The 17,966-nt window shown below is 32.7% G+C and overlaps 3 protein-coding genes across 3 annotated transcripts; all 3 read right to left on the reverse strand.

Moving 5' to 3' along the window:
* Positions 1 to 541: 541 nt before the first annotated feature.
* On the reverse strand, positions 542 to 2,435 carry LOC110422585 (Ribosomal protein L24e family protein). Its single transcript, XM_021436563.1, has 5 exons — positions 2,315 to 2,435; positions 1,767 to 1,880; positions 1,289 to 1,402; positions 1,047 to 1,183; positions 542 to 966 (listed from the first exon to the last, which is right to left on the reverse strand). Exons 2-5 carry the CDS (start codon positions 1,845 to 1,847, stop codon positions 792 to 794), a joined length of 507 nt encoding a protein of 168 aa, XP_021292238.1. The 5' UTR covers positions 1,848 to 1,880; positions 2,315 to 2,435; the 3' UTR covers positions 542 to 791.
* Positions 2,436 to 4,367: 1,932 nt separating this feature from the next.
* LOC110422718 (zinc finger BED domain-containing protein RICESLEEPER 2-like) lies at positions 4,368 to 5,611 on the reverse strand. Its single transcript, XM_021436734.2, has 2 exons — positions 5,126 to 5,611; positions 4,368 to 5,035 (listed from the first exon to the last, which is right to left on the reverse strand). Exons 1-2 carry the CDS (start codon positions 5,404 to 5,406, stop codon positions 4,456 to 4,458), a joined length of 861 nt encoding a protein of 286 aa, XP_021292409.1. The 5' UTR covers positions 5,407 to 5,611; the 3' UTR covers positions 4,368 to 4,455.
* Positions 5,612 to 6,742: 1,131 nt separating this feature from the next.
* Positions 6,743 to 12,716, reverse strand: LOC110422651 (amine oxidase [copper-containing] zeta, peroxisomal-like). The gene is made up of 12 exons (XM_021436654.2): positions 12,133 to 12,716; positions 11,389 to 11,498; positions 10,945 to 11,250; positions 10,683 to 10,795; positions 10,246 to 10,576; positions 9,942 to 10,157; positions 9,597 to 9,833; positions 9,107 to 9,292; positions 8,877 to 9,017; positions 7,597 to 7,865; positions 7,162 to 7,243; positions 6,743 to 7,068 (listed from the first exon to the last, which is right to left on the reverse strand). The coding sequence occupies exons 1-12, from the start codon at positions 12,404 to 12,406 to the stop codon at positions 6,934 to 6,936; spliced, it is 2,400 nt and encodes a 799-aa protein (XP_021292329.1). The 5' UTR covers positions 12,407 to 12,716; the 3' UTR covers positions 6,743 to 6,933.
* Positions 12,717 to 17,966: the final 5,250 nt, after the last annotated feature.

Here is a 17,966-nt window from a genome sequence, read left to right on the forward strand (position 1 = left end):
AAAATTTAATGATCAATATTTCGATTGATTTATTATAACTTTTAAACACCAAAAATCACACAAATATAACAAAATAAATTACATTTTTTAACCTACTAATACTAAAATTAAAAAAAAAACCAAAATAATTTATTTCGATTTAAACTGAATAATTCCCGTCACTACTACTTGTGTCCATCGGGCCAGTAACATCCGGCAAATGGTCTATCGACGTGACATCTGTCAATAATCACGCAATTACAGGCATTGAATCCAAAAAGCGCAATCATAAAATCACGTAAAAGGACAAAGTTCAAAATTTGAGACGTAACGACCAATTGGGACAAGTTGTAGCATTGCACCTAAATTTCTGTGGGCAATACGCTTTGGCTGTCTCGTCACAAGCTTCTCCGCCTCATACAATTGAGCCATGGAGGTCCAAGCAATGCACCCACTCAACCCTACTTGTACTTTGTGACCTAAACTCCTAAGACCAGCATCAATGCAGGGAAAATGAAAAACCCCACCACCCCCACTCCACCAGGACAGACATACACATAACTTGGAAAAAGACAAAAGTCCAGATCAGGATATCAATGTAATAGGCAAAACACGGATACAACAATTAGTTTTTGATGAGTTACTATGATTGAACTAGATGGAAAGAGAGTAATCTATAATATTTAGATATGCTATTGAAAATTTCGGATAGCATTCGTATCCACACAGCACAAAACACTTGATACCTAAATAAGGAGTTGCAAGCATAACAAGATGGATGAAAACTAGGTGGGGGTAGAACAGACCCGGATTCACTCTTCCATTTGCTGATTCTCTTCTGTCTGCGTTTGGGAGACATTGACTTTGATTTTTGGAAGGCGAAGAGATGAGTCTTGTGCAAGTGCAAGCGGGGCTTTGACCAAGTGGATGTCCTGCTCCAATTGCTTTCTTGCTTCTTTCTGCCTTTGGATTTTGCCTGTCTTAAGCCTGAAAAGAGATTAAAACATGGGTCATTTAGCAAACAGCATTTTGCAATATCTTTTAACATTTAATGAAAGGAAACCAACCTGTTTTTGATGTGGTCAGAAGACCTGTCTGATCTGATTTTCGCAATCTTTTTAATGGCCTTCAGGGTATTCTCTGCAATGTTTCTATCATATCTCTCTGGCCTGTTACGCTTCCTCTCAAACTCAAATGTTGAATCCTGGAAAAAGAACATTACAGAAACAGATATCATACAGTTGTACTTGTTTAAGCATAGCAGAAACGCAATAAAAAGTACAATAAAACTAGATAAGCCCATCTTTACCTGTGTCATGTCCTTTCCGTGCAAACGCCTATAGGCCTTGGTCCATTTCACTTTGCGAGGATTCCTCTTCATCTTGAAGTTCTTGTGGCATTTGGATCTACAGAAACGGAAAATCTGCAAAAGGTTGGACCATCAGAAACTAGAGACACGCCAAACAGCAAGAACAACATAAAGTAGGGAGCATAGGTTAAATGATTAATTGATGCCTCTCATCTGGCATGATCTTAACAGCAAATTTTGATTAAAACCGGCATACATCTTGACACTGCTAAACATATACTATCACATATAAACTCAGACTACTGACACATAGCACGAGCATATAAAGCAAAATGAGCTTAAATATGTAGTATTATATGACAACATGGATAAAAAGAACAATCAAATAAAGAAACTACAAAGAAATATAACATTCAAATGGAAACGAAATAAAACGAGGAAAAATAAATCCGTAGAACATAAAAATAGAATCGCTTACTTTGGCATCATTGCGAACAAATTGAATACCATGCCCTGGATATACGGTGGAGGAACAAAACCAGCACTTCTCTAATCTCATCTTATTCCCAAATTAAGACACAAATTCAATTCTCTGAAAAGAAAATGACAGTCGCAACATTGTGAAAATCATGTCATAAAAGAGAACAATCACCTAATTACCAATAGCTTAATAGCATTGCAAGCTAAACAAGTTAAAAGATTCTTAAGCTGACAAATAGCATGAGAACAGAATTAAGCATAATGACCCTTCCGTTTCTCAAATTCTAGTTTTCCCAGTTTAGGGTTTATCATTCCAGATTAGTTAAAAAAAAAAAAGAAAATTCGAAGAAATTCATGCTAATTATAATCATCTAAGCGAATCTTAATTATATGTAAAAAATAATAATTTTGATTTCCAATCCCCTCTCTCTTCAGTACATAAACCCTAAAAAAATGAAGAAAAAATAGCACAAAATAGGAGTTTAAAAAAAAGAAAGAAAAAAAGAAGACAAGGAAGGGATACAGAGAGAGAAGAGTAAGGCTAACCTCTGTATCGTGAGGCTACCGTCGTTTTGATCGGAGCCTGCACGCAGAGAAATGTTGGGAGGGAAGCGGAGGGTGGGTCGGCGGGGTTTAGCAGTTTAGAAGAAGAGGAAGAGGATTTGCGATACTGACGTAATGAATAAGAACTAGTTTAGGGCAATTACTTGGGCTGGGCCTTTGGGTCAATAAGCATTGGCCCATTTTGTAAGATTAAATACTTGCTTTCAAGCCCAAATTTGAAGGCATTTTGCTTTATTTCTTTACAAAAATATTTACAAAATAATAACATATTACCTGATGAGCTTGTTACTAAATAAATAAAAATTGAATTTATATTAAATACACTGTCAATTGCATAATATTTAATTTTAAATCCATAAACTTTTTAATTTTATCTCATTAATAAGATGACACATTTTGATGACTACATCAAATATAAATCCTCTCATGAATATGTATGTAAAAATAAAATTTCAAAAAAATTTTAAGATAAATATTCTTAAAATTATGAATATTTATTTTTTAAATTTATTAACTTTTAAATTTATTGACGAAATGAAAAAGTTTAATTTTTTTACGTGATTCAATCTTTCAATGGCCTACGTTTGCCTACTAGTACAATAAATAAAGAGTAAATTTAAGAAACTTACTCCAGTCGTTTACAGTTTGCCTTAACTTTTTTCATTTGAAGGTGAATAAAGGAAAAATAAGAATTTTTTTTTTTTTGCATGAACAATGAAGAAAAATTTGAAAGGTTATTTTTCCTAAACAAGAATGACGGCAAATAAAGTACCCACTTATTTCATATTATTCATCCAAAACCTAATCGAAACCGATTAAAACTATCATAAGTATTCACAACTGTTTAATGAAATTCGTTAATTATCTGAACTAGTTTATTAAGTGGATATTGATTCAAAAACCCGGATCCGACTTGACCCAAGCTGAAAATTCACCATGGTAAACTCACCAATTTTACCCAAAAAAAACCCATTTAATTAATTATGAAATAAAATATCAATAATAAATATCAACCATAAAATGATTTAGGCAAATAAAAACCATGAAAGGATAGGCATATAATTAAAATCCCATGCAGAGATAAAAGGTAGACAAAGTTTGCATATATGATGATAGGAACTTATAGATAAATAACACTAAGTAATTAGCAATTTCAATTATCCAAAGAAGGCTCAAGGCTCTCATCTCATTCTAGCATTAACAATTTGAACCTACTCATAAACTGGAATTTGTTTACCTTCTATTTCATTCCATGTCCGATTTCGGAAAAATTCTCAGCCCTCCTCATCTTCATCAGCAATGCACAAGCAATTGGAATCTGCTGATGAACAAGAATCTACACATAAAAAAAGATTTGAAAAAGTTTCATGTGAGATGATATTTTTCATTTCGTTAGAGTATTGATGTAAACTTAGATATCTAATTACCTTCTACTTCACTGCTCTTCCACAACCAATCATGTGAGCACATCAATGCCTCCAAAGTGTTGGGATGTAGCCTACTTCGATGAAGACGAACCGCTTTCCTCCTACTAGTACCAAAGGTCGAATCAGATGAAACAGTGGAAACAGGGATAGCAAGAAAATCTTTAGCAATCTTTTGCAAAGTAGGAAACCTTATCCCCATTGTCTTCCACCAACTAAGAATATCAAAATCTCGAGTCCATGGCAAAGTAGGTTCATCCAAGTAATGATCCAACTCACAACCGACATGCACATTAGTAGAAGACTCACTAAGAAAAGCAATCAACTCAGAAGGTATGTCCTCCAAGTCAAAAGTACAACCATTTGAAACTTGAAGAGATGATGCTTGGGAAGAAGTAGGAGAAACATGCGATTTACATTGGTACTCGTGAAGCAATTCATAACAAGTTCTCTTCACTTTCTCAATTTCAAGAAGTGCATTATCACCTTAAATTCGACGAAAACAAAACTCCACTGCTTTCAATTTATACCGAGGATCCAACACAGCTGCCACAGCCAAAACAACATGAATAACATTCCAATACTTCTCGAACTTTTCATACATTTTAATTGCCATTGAACTAATAACCACATCATCATCTTTCACCCATTTCACCTATGCAATTCTTAGTTGTCAAATTTTCATAAAGTAACAATTTGCTATAGGAAACTTTGTTCAGAAAACAACTTAGCCGCATTACAAAAGATTTCCAACTTTTCAGCAATATTCTTGGCCATCTTCCAATCATCATCAGTAGGTACACAAGTGTAGTGTTCATCCCAAAGTATTAATTTCGGGAAAAGGTCTTTGTACCACATGGCTGTTTTAAGCATCAAATAAGTTGACTTCCAACAGGTTTTACAATCAAGACCCAACTTGTTCAAACTTGAAATCTTTGCTTGACGAGCCACAGCTTCAAAATTGTCCACTCTTGATGGAGTGGCAGACCAAAATGATACACTATCACGTATTCTCTCAATTGCATTTTCTACCAAAGACAACCCATCTTTCACAACAAGATCCAATACGTGTGCAAAACATCTCATATGAACAATTTTCCCATCAAGTAAGAATGAACTACTCAACTTATCCACTATAATAGAAAGCATACAATCACCAGAAGTGCAATTCTCAACTGTGATAGCGGAAAGTTTAGTCTCTATGTTCCATCCCGTCAAAGCATCCATCAAATTTTGCGCAAGAACATCCATAGTGTGAGGTACAGGCACATAAATGAACCTACATAGTTTCCAACAAAACAATTAAATCACACAGAAACTGATAAATAGTCATAGATTAGGATGAAAAACAAGAACTAAAACCAATTACCTCAACATACGACTTTGCAACACCCAAGAGTCGTCAATGTAATGAGCAATGACAGACATGTACCCTTTCTTTTCCTTTGAAGTCCACATTTCCGTAGTGATTGCAGCACGGGTATTCAAGGCTTCAATCACATTTCTCAATTTTGCCTTCTCGAAATCATAAATTTTAAGGATATCGTCCTCAAGAGTCTTGCGAGAGCCCATCTCGAATAGAGGTTGGAGGGTAGCTGAATACTTCCTGAATCCAACATCCTCGACAATGGATAAGGGATATTCGTGCATGATAATGGCACGAGCCAACTCTTTTCTTGAAGCTTCATGATCAAAGGTGAAATGCTCAACCCGAACCTTCCCATCCCACAAAATTGCTCTTGCCTTCCTGAGGACTCACCTGTATCTTCACTCATCATTCTAGTACCTAACCCTAACTGCAGCCCCTCCCTCTTCAGTAGAGACAAGTAAGGCTAGCCTCTGTATCGCGAGACCATCGTCGTTTTGGTCCCAGACTGAACTCGGGATTGGCGCGGAGGGAAAATGGAGAAGAAGGGAACTGGGTTGGCCTGGGCTGGGCCTTTACGTCATTAAGTATTGGCCCATTTAATAAGATTTAATATTTTTTAATTGCCCAGAAGCCCAAATTTGAGGGCTACTCATTTTATTTGTTTTACAAAACTTTTTGCAAGATAAAAAAATTACTTTTTGATGAGTTTATTATTACAATTAAATTTTAAAAATAATTTATAATAATAATAATAATAACATAAATAAGTCTCGAGTTAATATTTGATACATGGTTAGCATATAGTACTCATACACTATCGGCATGTAATAATAATAATAATCACAAACTATTATTTCATAAATAAATATATACAACTTTAAAAATTATTTAAAATAAATATTTTTTAAAATTATAAATATTTATTTACTGATAATACATCGAATTTATACATTCCCGGTACAATAAATATAAACTCACAAGTTTTTATTTCAGTAATCGAATAAAGCTATTTTAAAATCCTTGAATTAAATGAAACATCAATCTAAAGAAAATCATGTTATTTGATTCTTATGATCAAAGTTTCATTTTTTTTTCCTAATTACAGATTCTATTATTGTTTTTTGTGATTTTAATTGTTTTTACACAACAATTTATAATTTGTTCTTATCGAGTAAATAGTTACACAATTAATTTCATTTAAAATTATCAGAATACTCTTCACTTTTTTTATTTAAAAAAAAGAAAAAAAATTTAACTAAAAAAATTGAAACTTTAGACACCGATCATATACCAAATAATAAATCAAATATCAAATGCAAATAAAGAAGGAAAAGTTGAAAAGTATTTTTTTTCCCTAAAGGCAAAAGAAGAGATAAAGAACCCAAATCAGCTGAGACGAGCTTTTTCATCAGGGCTCCGCGACATTTCTTTCTTCACAGTATGCATGTGCTTGCGTGCTTTGCCTTTCAACTTCACCAGAAAAGCAGCACGAGAAAATTTAAAAAGAAAAAGACATGACTGGATTTCATTTTTAAAAGAATTAAACAAAAAAAAAAAGCCAAGAAAATGTTCTTACAGAACATGGTGGAACATTCTTCCATGTGTAGACTAAAACAATGAATATTCAAAGCAAACCTTCCATTCACAATGGTAATTTCAAACATATCCTTGTACACATAGAACAGACACTCAGAAACAGGAACAAATTTAGCAGACGGTTTATAGATGGAAATTCTACAGACACTCAGGGATGGAATGTTCCAAGAGTAAGAAGGGGGAATGTGTTTAGAGATGTAGCACCTCTCTCTTCAGAGTTTTGCCAGCAGACCATTCTGAATAGACTTGGGTACCACGTTTTCTTTAATTTCGTTGTCTTTGGAATCCAATTCGCAGGCATTGGGCGGGACATCTACAGCAGGAGAGCAGTTAAAGAATCCATGCGGCTGCAATCACAAACAATGATCACCGATATATCAACGTAATTTTATTAACAGAAAGGGTTTAAGTTTTTTGGTGGTGAAAGCAGAAATGGTTACCATTAGCATGAAACCAATGCGCTCCACTGGCATAACAGGCCAGTCTTCCAATCGAGGGACATGGGTAATTCCGAAAACATACCTGCAGTGAATGCATTTATTTAATCATCAATGAAATGATAACATTCAAACAAATCTAAACTCAGAATGGTCAGTCAAAGTAAAACCGATTAACAGAAAAATGTTTTTTAATTTGTTTGTTGGAAGATTTTGAAAACATTCAAAACCCCGAAACTACAAGTGTCCCCAGGCCGGCCATCATGAAGATTTTTCAAGAAAATTACAAACCATGTTCTTCATCATTAACTCGACATGGATAATTGCTTGAGATTGCGTCAATGGTTTTTATGCAAGCAATTGTGTGGCACAAAGTGTGTAAAATTGTTGCTTCTATAACAAAATAATAAATGGAAAAGAAAGAACAATTCAACCAACCAGAGAACTATGTCAGTTTCCTCTAGGGGACGATCCTGCTTAACCCATGTAGCCAATCCTTCACCAGCACGAGGATTTTGATTAGGAAACTCTCCTCCAGGAAACATCTCATCAGAAGCATACCGTGTAACCCAAAGGTTATGCTTCAAGAAAGCAGCTCTTCTTAAAAACTTAGCCTCAGAGCCAGCTAGAGGTAGACAGTTCGAACCAGGTACAAGTTTGTAGCCAGTCAATTGACCAGTCCTGTTTACTGTTCTAGTATTCCTCACCTGGAGTATGTTACAGCAACATATGCGTTCACAATTAAAATTGAGCACGTGAACATAAATTTCTTATTTATAAGATAAAAGGGCAGGCATGAATGAGCTTGCGGCATTACAATTTTAGATATAAAGGAGAACAAGTCACATACCAGACATCTTTAACCTCCACCAGCATACTCAAACACACAGCTCACAAATGATAAACAATTTAAAACATAAACTCTAAGACAGATCACTATTGCTTTTATTTCTGGTAAAGGATAAGCAGAGTCCAAACCCCCAATCTAAGCAGATCTAATTTGTATGTTGAAGCTCACCCATAAGATACTTAGTACAACAGTAAATATGTTCGTTCTTAGAGCAATCAACCACTAAAACAACATGCAGGATGCAGCCCTTATGAAGCTATAAGCAAATAGTGATACCAATAAAACCAAAATTTACACGTCAAAAAGAAAATTCACAGCTATAAGCTATAATGTTTTCCAGAAATACATGCGTTTTAAGGTTAGCTGAGGACTAAAAAAACTCACAATCAACAAGAAAATAAAAGCAACATTTTTTCCAGAAAAATAACGAGTTCATTGAATATTTTTAAGTTAGCAAATTAATGGATGAAAACTAAATCAAGAGTTTGAAAACCAGATGACAGAAGAGATTTTCCACAATAACCAATGGAAACAGAAATACACACACAGAGGGAGACAAGGAGAGAGTTCATAGTGATTACTAGAAAGCATGGAAAAATAAGAAAACTAGACTCACTTTGTGAGGAAGGAAAAACAAAAATAACTCACTACAAATTTCTGGAGAACATATAAGATAAGTATTTCTAAGCAGTACATGAAAGCACTTATGTATAAAATCAAAGAGTCGAAATTCACCACTGATAATAAGGAACTCCCAAGGCATACTAGGAATAGAACAGTTTTTTTTTTTTGAAAGATAGGAATAGAACAGTTAACCCAAAGAAGCAACACATACAACCAATTTGACACCAAATATAAGTAGTCTTACAATCCAATGGCGAGCTGTGAAGGGGTTACAATCACGCGTTGCTTGCAGTTCAGTTTTAAGCAGTGTCTCTTCTGCATAGAATGCGTTATTGTGAACATTATTTTCCCCAGCCTCCTCGACTTTTGCATTAACCTCAACAACCTAGGAAATAGTAGAGATTATGCTATAGATTATAGTGAAGATTTTAGGAACTCAGCAAATAATGATCTGCAAAATTCAAGGCAACATACCTGATTGAAAGCTTCACCAGGTTTGCAATCAACAGCCATGTCCATACGAGCAACAAAGAAGTGTTGATGAACTGGTGCATACAAACCTGGGGCAATCATAGTACCATATTTTCGAAATTCTCCAGGCTGCAATGCTCCTAAGCTAAGAATTCCTGTAAGCTTAACTTCAGCTTCAATCTTTCCATCCTGTAGTGACCAATAACTAACAAGTCAAGCAAAATCTTCAAGAAGCATACAAAGTTCAACCAACATAAAAACTTCCCAAGAAAAATATTGATTGCAGTTTTACACTAGGGTTGAGAGAGGAAAAAGATGCATACAACTTACTTAATGAAACACAGCTAAAGTTCATTAGACAAATTCCCTAAATGCCCCCTAAGACTTCTATTAACTTTTCCAACAGAAGTCCCTTTTCAGTTTTAAAATGATATAGTAGACATTCCATCTTGGCAAGAGCATTTAGCATACATGAAACTGCCACTAGACTTGCCTGATAAAAGTGCCAGTAAAATCCATACTCATAGTTAGCAACAGTGCATATGAAAGACACTGTTAGCCGCCTAGACCTTCGAACTTCTGCCAAACCTGTTCTCCAATCTTGATGCTTCCATAAAATCCCATGATCCTCTTCATGCAAACAGACACAATTTTCAATTGTTTCAACACCTCCAGTGAAATTTGTAAAGTGAGCGTCAAAGTATTTGATATAGCCCAAACAATCACATCCCTATAACAGCAAATTTTTTTGTACAGATTTAAACTTTATTAGAAAAAAGAGCACTATATAAATTCCAAAATGTTGAAATATAAAGAGTACACAGAATAATTATTAAACCTTCTTCAATGAATGTGCATTTTTTCCAAGGCCGTCTTCCCCTGCATCAAAAGCATTTTTCCGGTAATGTGGATCATTTGGATCCCCATAAGGCACAACCATCTCCACGAAACTCAATCTATGAGCAACAGGCCTTCGTCCTCGACTACCATCAACATATGCAACAGAGTATATAACCAAACCCTCCTTTGGGGTGAAACCAATACGGAAATTCCACTGTCAACAACAGACAAACAAGAAAACCATTCAGGTGAGTTTCTGAATTTAGCAAGAAATATAACTGATTGAAGAAATCCACACCTACCTTCTGCCACTCTACAAAGCACCCATTAACTCGAAAGCTTGGACCTTCAGGCTGAACAATCTGTAAGGGTTTCACATCACTTCGATCAACACCACCTCTTGTTTCTCCAGGAGAATAATTCCTCAAAGGATCAGCCAGAGGTAAGGGAACAAACTTACGGTCTTCAAACTCAATCACCTCCATCTTTTGCATGTCAACAAGTACATAGATTCCCTCAACAGGGCGGGCATAGCCATTTTCCATGGGACAGTCACTCTCTGTTCTACAGAATATAAGTGGTTTAGCAAGTCTTCTGCTCGGAGCATCAGCATCGCTATGATAACCAACACACCTGTTGCAAATGGATGTAAACCCAAAAGTATAAGTACAAGAGAACAAGACAAATAAAAGTTTGAGGCAATTATTTCATGTACAAATGAGATGCAGATTTAACCAACCAAGGATCAACCATCACAAGTTCCATGTCCTCAATACCCCTCTTCTTCATCGCCTCTCGGAACGGAGGAAAGTCTTTTACAACAGCTTCACATTCAGCATATTCCATAGCATCCTGGAAGGAGTTCAAAAATGAGAAACAAATGTGAAATGGTAATGCCTTCGCATAGTATAATGCTCTATAAAAGAAGTTTCACTAAACTGCAATAAGTACAGAATTCTAAAATATAAAGCAAAAATGTCTATGGCAAGAGAAAGATGTACCATAGGAGGCTGAACATCTGGAACTACTTTTGATGATATTACTTTTCCCCTGTGATGTCCTCCTCGAGTTACTGCATGTACTTCTGACAACTCAACAATCCATACACTTGTCTCATTAGACTTTTTGTTATAGACAATCAGTCTAGCTCGCCTCGGAGGGAGCTTGGCAGGGATCACCGGACCACCTTTGGTCCTGGGAAGTAATGAGGGTTGAAAAGGTGGGAAGAAATACGCATCTGCCAAAGCAACAACATGCTTGTCTGGCTCCAAAAGAACCACTTCAACAAAGCGCATGCTATCTCTTACCTGAAAGAAAAAAAGATGGAATATTACTTAGCTCAATATTTCAAACAATATACAAACAAGAACAAATCCTAGAACCAATTATTTGAATTTGACATAATGGAGGACATAAAAGAAAGCCATTATAAAGAAATTAGCAACCTCAGGAGTGGCTCCAGCAGCCCTGACAGTAGCTACTGCAACAGAGATTTCAGCAGCAGATAACGGGTCCAGAGGATGGCTGGTTTGAGCCCTCGGCAAGATTTGGATCCCTGCACAATCAAGGCCACAACCTTATAGAAGAGAAAATCTATGTCCACATCAGCAATTGAAGACCAAAAGTGCTAAATATTCAAATACCAGTAATCCAGCGTATCTCTCAAAACACGTTGAATTAAACACAAACTTGTTCAGGTTATTCATTTTATTTTTTCTTTTCTTTCTTAAGAAAAAACATAAGTTAAAAGAAATTGGTCAACAAGCAGCAGAGAAAGAAATGAAATAAATAAAAATGAAAGGTCAAGGTGAAGCATTAAGTCATTAACTGATCGTCCTCTTTCCAAGAAGTCTTGCACTTCCAAATTCTTTCACAATAACAATAAAAAAAAAAAAAAGAAATCCACATGCATTCGACACATATGAAAACCATATTTAAATTTAAAAAAATCACAGTCTAAGATCAATATTTATCCAAACTCTAATTTATGATATCCGCGAATGATTAATCCACGGGGATCGAGATCATGCAGTAAATAAAAAAAATCTGAAAAATAAAATGAAATAATCGAAAGAGAAAATCATAACAGTAACATGTAAAAACCGACACGATCTAATATGAAGATCATCCGAAAGACTAACACATTTCTTACAACCATATAAACGAGAGACAGAAAAAGAGAGAGTTGCCTTTGGTGGAAGGAGCGGCGGTGGAAGAATCAGGAAGAGAATCAACGGGGTGAATCAAGGACGCCATGGCAGCTTTGGTGGCGCGTTGATCGTCGCGGCGATCCCTAGAGGCGACGGTCCATTCCTGCACCACATTGGCGGCAGCGGCAGCGGCTGGAGCGGCGGAAACAGCAGAGTCGGCTGCGCAACACGGAGAAGGGGAGGAGGAGGAGGAGGAGGAGGGAGAGGAAGAGGAAGATGAAAAAAGCGTCGCCTTTTTCTTAGCTGAGGCCATTGTAAAGGGTTCGCAAGCTCGCCAAATCCACCGCAGTAAGTCTCAATACAATCTACTGACATACAGCAAATTTTTCTCTCTCTCTCTTTTCTCTCTCCGAACTTCAAACAGCCTTCAAGAATCTTCCGATATAACAAAAAACGATACAGTGATAACAAACTTTTGATCACAGATTCGTTACGAGCTGGTTTGAGCGGCAAATAAACTGTAATTATAAAGACACAAAAACGCAAAAGAAATATTAAAGAGTGAAACAAAACAAAAGAGAAAGACACAGTGATGGGGGGAGACCGGAGAGAGAGAGAGAGATGGACAGAGAAGGGCACAGACGGGCTTTATACATATATATAGAGAAAAGAAAAGTACGGGCAACCACGTGCATCGATCTCACTCCATCTATCGCCCTTTTTTTTTATTTCAATATTTATTATTTTAACCGTATATATCTTAATTTCATTTTTAAAATTTTATAAATAAATATTTATTTTAAGATAAATGATAATATAAATATATTATATATAGACAAAGCACCAAATACAATTTGATGCCTTTAAAGCAAAGTTTCTTTCAAAAATATAATTAAGAAAAAGAGAGAAAATTTAATTATTTTAATTTAAATCGATTAATACTCGCTCTAATAACTCTTAAACAAGATGCTTATTAAAAATGTCTGTAATTCACTTTACCCAATGTAAAGAAGCTCTTCGAATTTCAATCTCAACACCTCAAGGTTACACCGACTATTTATGGTAGTTATTTTAAGATTAAATGATAATATAAAAATTTTATATACAAACAACACAGTAAATATAAATTTAAAAAAAATTAAAAAATTTTTTGGCAGGATAAGGTTAAAATTAGGAGGGAGAGAGAGAAGGAAATGGGTGGATGTGGGGTCTACCTTTTTTTGGCCTTTTATTTGTTGCGATTTGGGGGCTTGTAATGAGAGGGACCCAAAAAAGGAGATAAGTGGGGGTGATACACTGATAGGACGATCTGCGTGTGATAATGTACATTTTATACGGACCGGAAATATTTTCTGATATTAGCCTGATAAGGCCACACGACTTTTCCATATTTCTTTATAAGGACTTTTACTTTCCGTCATATTTCAATTACAGCCCATTGTTTTTTCTTATGGTATTTTCCTTTTTGGCTTGTAACTGATGATTGAGAATCGGGAATATTTGATTAATAGTTTGCTGCCATTTTTTTAGGTTACCCTGAAACTGTCAGGTAATAAGACATTAAACAAAATTAATTAATTAATTAAGGCTGTATTAATGTTTTCTCGCTTCACTTTGGAAGGTGAGTAAGAAATTTTATGCCTCTCTAAATTGGCCAAATATTAGGTAGGAATCAATTAAGAATGACAACAATTAGTTACTCAATAACTTTTAGCTATTTATATCCAAACTCTATTTCTAGTTGATAAATTCAAATTTTATAAATACTAAATTATTATTTAAGAATGTGCTTTCTCTTCTTTTTGATAAAAAATGTTCTTATCAATTAAAAATAATCTCAATATTACTTTTTATGATAATTTTAAACAAAATTAAAACAACTTATTTATTAAAAAAATTTATAAAAATAAATTTATCAAGTAATTTTATATTAATTTTAAAAGTTATTATTTTTTTATAAAAAATTCATAATAGCTTTTAAATTACAAAAAATCAATCAATTAATATTGAAAAGTTATTACTTCAACCTTAATCATCTAAATTAGATAAGTTTACTATTTAAACAAACTTATCAAATATTCAGTTTTTTAGCTAATCGGATTAGATGAGTCCATTGTTAGATGAACTTATCAAACATTCGATTTTTTAGTTAATCAGATTAGATAAGTCTATGCGTTAAATGAGCTTATCAAATTTTCTATTTTTTAGTTAAATTGGCGAAGCCTTTGGTTTGTAAAGGTGAGTTGTTGATATTTGATTCTCCTTACAAACATTTATAAGGTATATATATCAAAAGGTTTAGGGTAGAAGTACTTGATATCATATTAAAAAAATAATAATCGAATTCAGTATTTAATAAATGATATTGTACTTTATCCCAACTTAAGATGAAAAGTAAACATTTTAACTAAATACGTCTCAAACTTGAATATAAAATACCCGAACTCTACATAATCGAGTCCATAACTCGTGACTCTAGAAAACTAAATACCCTCGAATCATTTCTAAAAGCTACCATTTATTAATGAGATTGGCCCTTGATGTGGGAATTGTTACAAAAGAATTTGATTGGCCACCAACTTTTTGTAAGGGGGTATTTTTCCATTAATATGACTAGTTCTTTAATAAATAAAAAAATTACGTGCCTACTTTTCTGTTTTTAAAAGTAATTTATGGTTTTTTTGTAGCTATAGCTTTTAAAATAAAGCAATAATTTTTTCTTGTTAACTTATAGTAATTCAAGATTTAATTTTTCTTATTTATAATTGTTTGGAGACGTGTTTATGAAGTCATTGCACGTTAATTGTGAGGTGGATTAAAATATAAATATTTAAAAAATATGAATTGTTGTTTATTGACTAGAATATTTTAAAAAAATAAAGAAAAATGTATTTACCAATTCAATGTAGATCTACAATTTACAAAATATATAATTGTACTATAAACTTCGAGTAAAAGAAAAAGAAAAAATTAAAGTTTCAAAAACTAAATTAATGAAATCGATTAATATAAATTGATTTCAGTTATTTTTGTTTTGTACTATAATTTGATCGATTTTGATTAATTTTTAAAAGAGCTTAATTAATTTAATTTTTAAAAATTTAAAATTAAATCAACCGAATTCACTGATTATCCTTTTTAAAAAAAATTAATTAATTTAATTTTTAAAAATTTTAAAACCGAATCAACCGATTGAATGCTTACCTTGGATTGTCGGTAGAGATAAAATGTAAAAATCAAAAACACAATGAATGAGACTTTGTTAAGTACTTGACCGTAGAACAATATAATCATTTCATCACGAGACTAGATTTTCCAGTCAAACTTTTTTTTTTTTTTTTTAATTTTTTTAGGGCCATTGAAATATCAATAATCAAAAAATTCAAAGTAGCTTTCCCCCCCTTTTTTTTTGTATTATTATTGACTTTCTGTAATTAAAGGACAAGCTCCTTCTTTTCCACGAGGGAGAAATTTGTGAGATTCAATTTCGTTTTCTTTTTCATCTTTGACTTTTTTTTATTTAATTTTCTTCTAGGTAATTAATTAGTTGGATACACTTTTCTCTTTTCATTCTTCCTAAACGTGTTTGTCCCTATTACATGTTTTTCCCTTTAACTAAAGTCAAATCAATAGATTTACCTGATTCTAATTTAAATTTTTCGTATCGATTTATCAATATTTAATAAATTTTTAAAGATTTATTTATTTTTAATCTTCTCGTATGTAATGATGTTTACAAGAATCATTCATGAACTTATCCATGACTTTTACACTTTAAATTTTGAGAATTTGAGAGAGTTCAGGACAGAAAACTTTTACTAATGTAATCGGAATAAGTTATATTTCCGCAATTATATGGATCTATTTATATTCAACATAAAAATGATTTGTTTTGGAGAAATATCTTGAATTATTCTTCATATGCTTTATATACTATTTATTTCGTTTTCTAAAACACCAAAAACTCTTAAAATTAATATGTATATTGTAAATTATTTTCGCAACATTTCAATTAAAAATTATCAAATATTATAAGATTTTGATTTTAACAAAAAATATCTTTAAATTGATTTGTGCATAAATTTTTTCAAATATATTTTACCTTTTTACTTTTCCAGACCATCATAATATGTATTTTATATATATAAAGATGTAATGGGTAGATCATTTAGATATGATTCTATTTGTTCTTAAATTAAAAAAAAAAAAGGGATTTGTTTTGGAGAAGGATCTCTAATTATTCTTCACATGCTTCTGTATAAAAAAAAATTTATTCAATTAAAATTATAACCTATACTTTTTAGTGGACTCATCTTTATCTGTATGTAGAATCTAAAATTAATATTAAAATTTTACCAATGTTGGGATCGGCATCAACAGGTCAAAGTTCTTGTCAATTTGAAGAATCTTGAATTTAAAAAAAAAAATAGTAATAATATTATAAACTCACTTATCAAAGTTGAAATGACAGTATCAATGCCTCCATATGCACTACATAGGTTATGAAAGTGATGCAGAATGTCTTAAACATGATTTTTAATTAATTAAATATATATATATATATATATATTGGTTGTGGTGAAGGGCAATTGGGCATCTAGCCATCCACTTGATAATGAAGTTTTATTATTGTTTTGCTTTAATCAGAGCTGAGTCACCCACCTCACCTACCTCCACAATGCTAATCTTAGAAAATCAGTCCAATAATTAAAGTTAATGTTTATATTTGATAAATTGTCGGTGAACAGATTCTATATACTCTCTATGAAGTAAATATTATCATCTTGTTAATAAATACATCCTTAAAATAATGCTATATACTTACCCGTCCCTAATTTTTTGTATTTTTAAGTGATTAATTATTCAATTTTATCTGGTGGCAACATGTGGTTAAATGGTAGTGTATATACTTGTTCCGTAAAAAAATCTTATATACTTCCTCTATCTCTAAAATTTTGTCTATATTTTTACTTTTACGGAGATTAAGGTAAAAGTTTCGACTTTAATATATGTATTTTATATTATAATTTGAAAATTTTTTCATAATATAAATGTTGAATAACTTCCAATATGAAATGCAGTCGCCCATGTTTTACATGAAACATGCATGTAAAAAAATTTTGAAAAAATAAAATAGCATGAAGTTTATATATTTTTTTTGGCATGTTACATCTTATTGTGACTTGTCAAAATTAAAATAATTTCTACAATTACAGCCATAGTATTGTATTAAAATAGATAGGCTACAAGCCTACGACTCACATGAAATAATTGAAAATAGATACTTCAATGAAAATAATTTTGAATGCCAATAGAGTTGGCAAATTATTTTAAACCCGTTCTTTCTTTTTCTTTTTGTTTTTTATAAAAATAATTTTGAATTTATCCTTTATTTGTATCTATACAAGCCTTTAATATTAATGGAAAATAAGACCTAATCTCTGAAGTAAAAAATAAGATCTATCCACGTAATATATGACATAATTCGAAAACAAACTCGAATTTCAGTAATGGAAAATAAGACTGCAGTGCTCCAAATACTGCATCATGTTCAGTCCTTACATACTACTGCAGTGCTCCAACTTTGACAAATAGTTTGACCACAATTCAATTAGAATTGGTTGAATTGGTAAACATAAACATTGTAGTCCTTCTTCTTAAAATTCTAGTGGTTCACGAATCACCTTATTTAGAATTTTTTAGAGAGAGATATAGTCAAAATACTGAAACATATACGAATAAAGTCATTACCATATTTGCACTGATTTTCATCAAATAAGCATTTTTCATCAATTTTCTACAAAAGCCATAAGAGAAATTAGCAATAACTATTTTTGAAGTAATTTAAAACAAAACAACATAAAATTTAACTA

Source organism: Theobroma umbraticum, unplaced genomic scaffold (assembly GCF_002168275.2).
Source record: "Theobroma umbraticum cultivar Fairchild unplaced genomic scaffold, ASM216827v3 scaffold_146.0, whole genome shotgun sequence".
Taxonomy (NCBI): domain Eukaryota; kingdom Viridiplantae; phylum Streptophyta; class Magnoliopsida; order Malvales; family Malvaceae; genus Theobroma; species Theobroma umbraticum.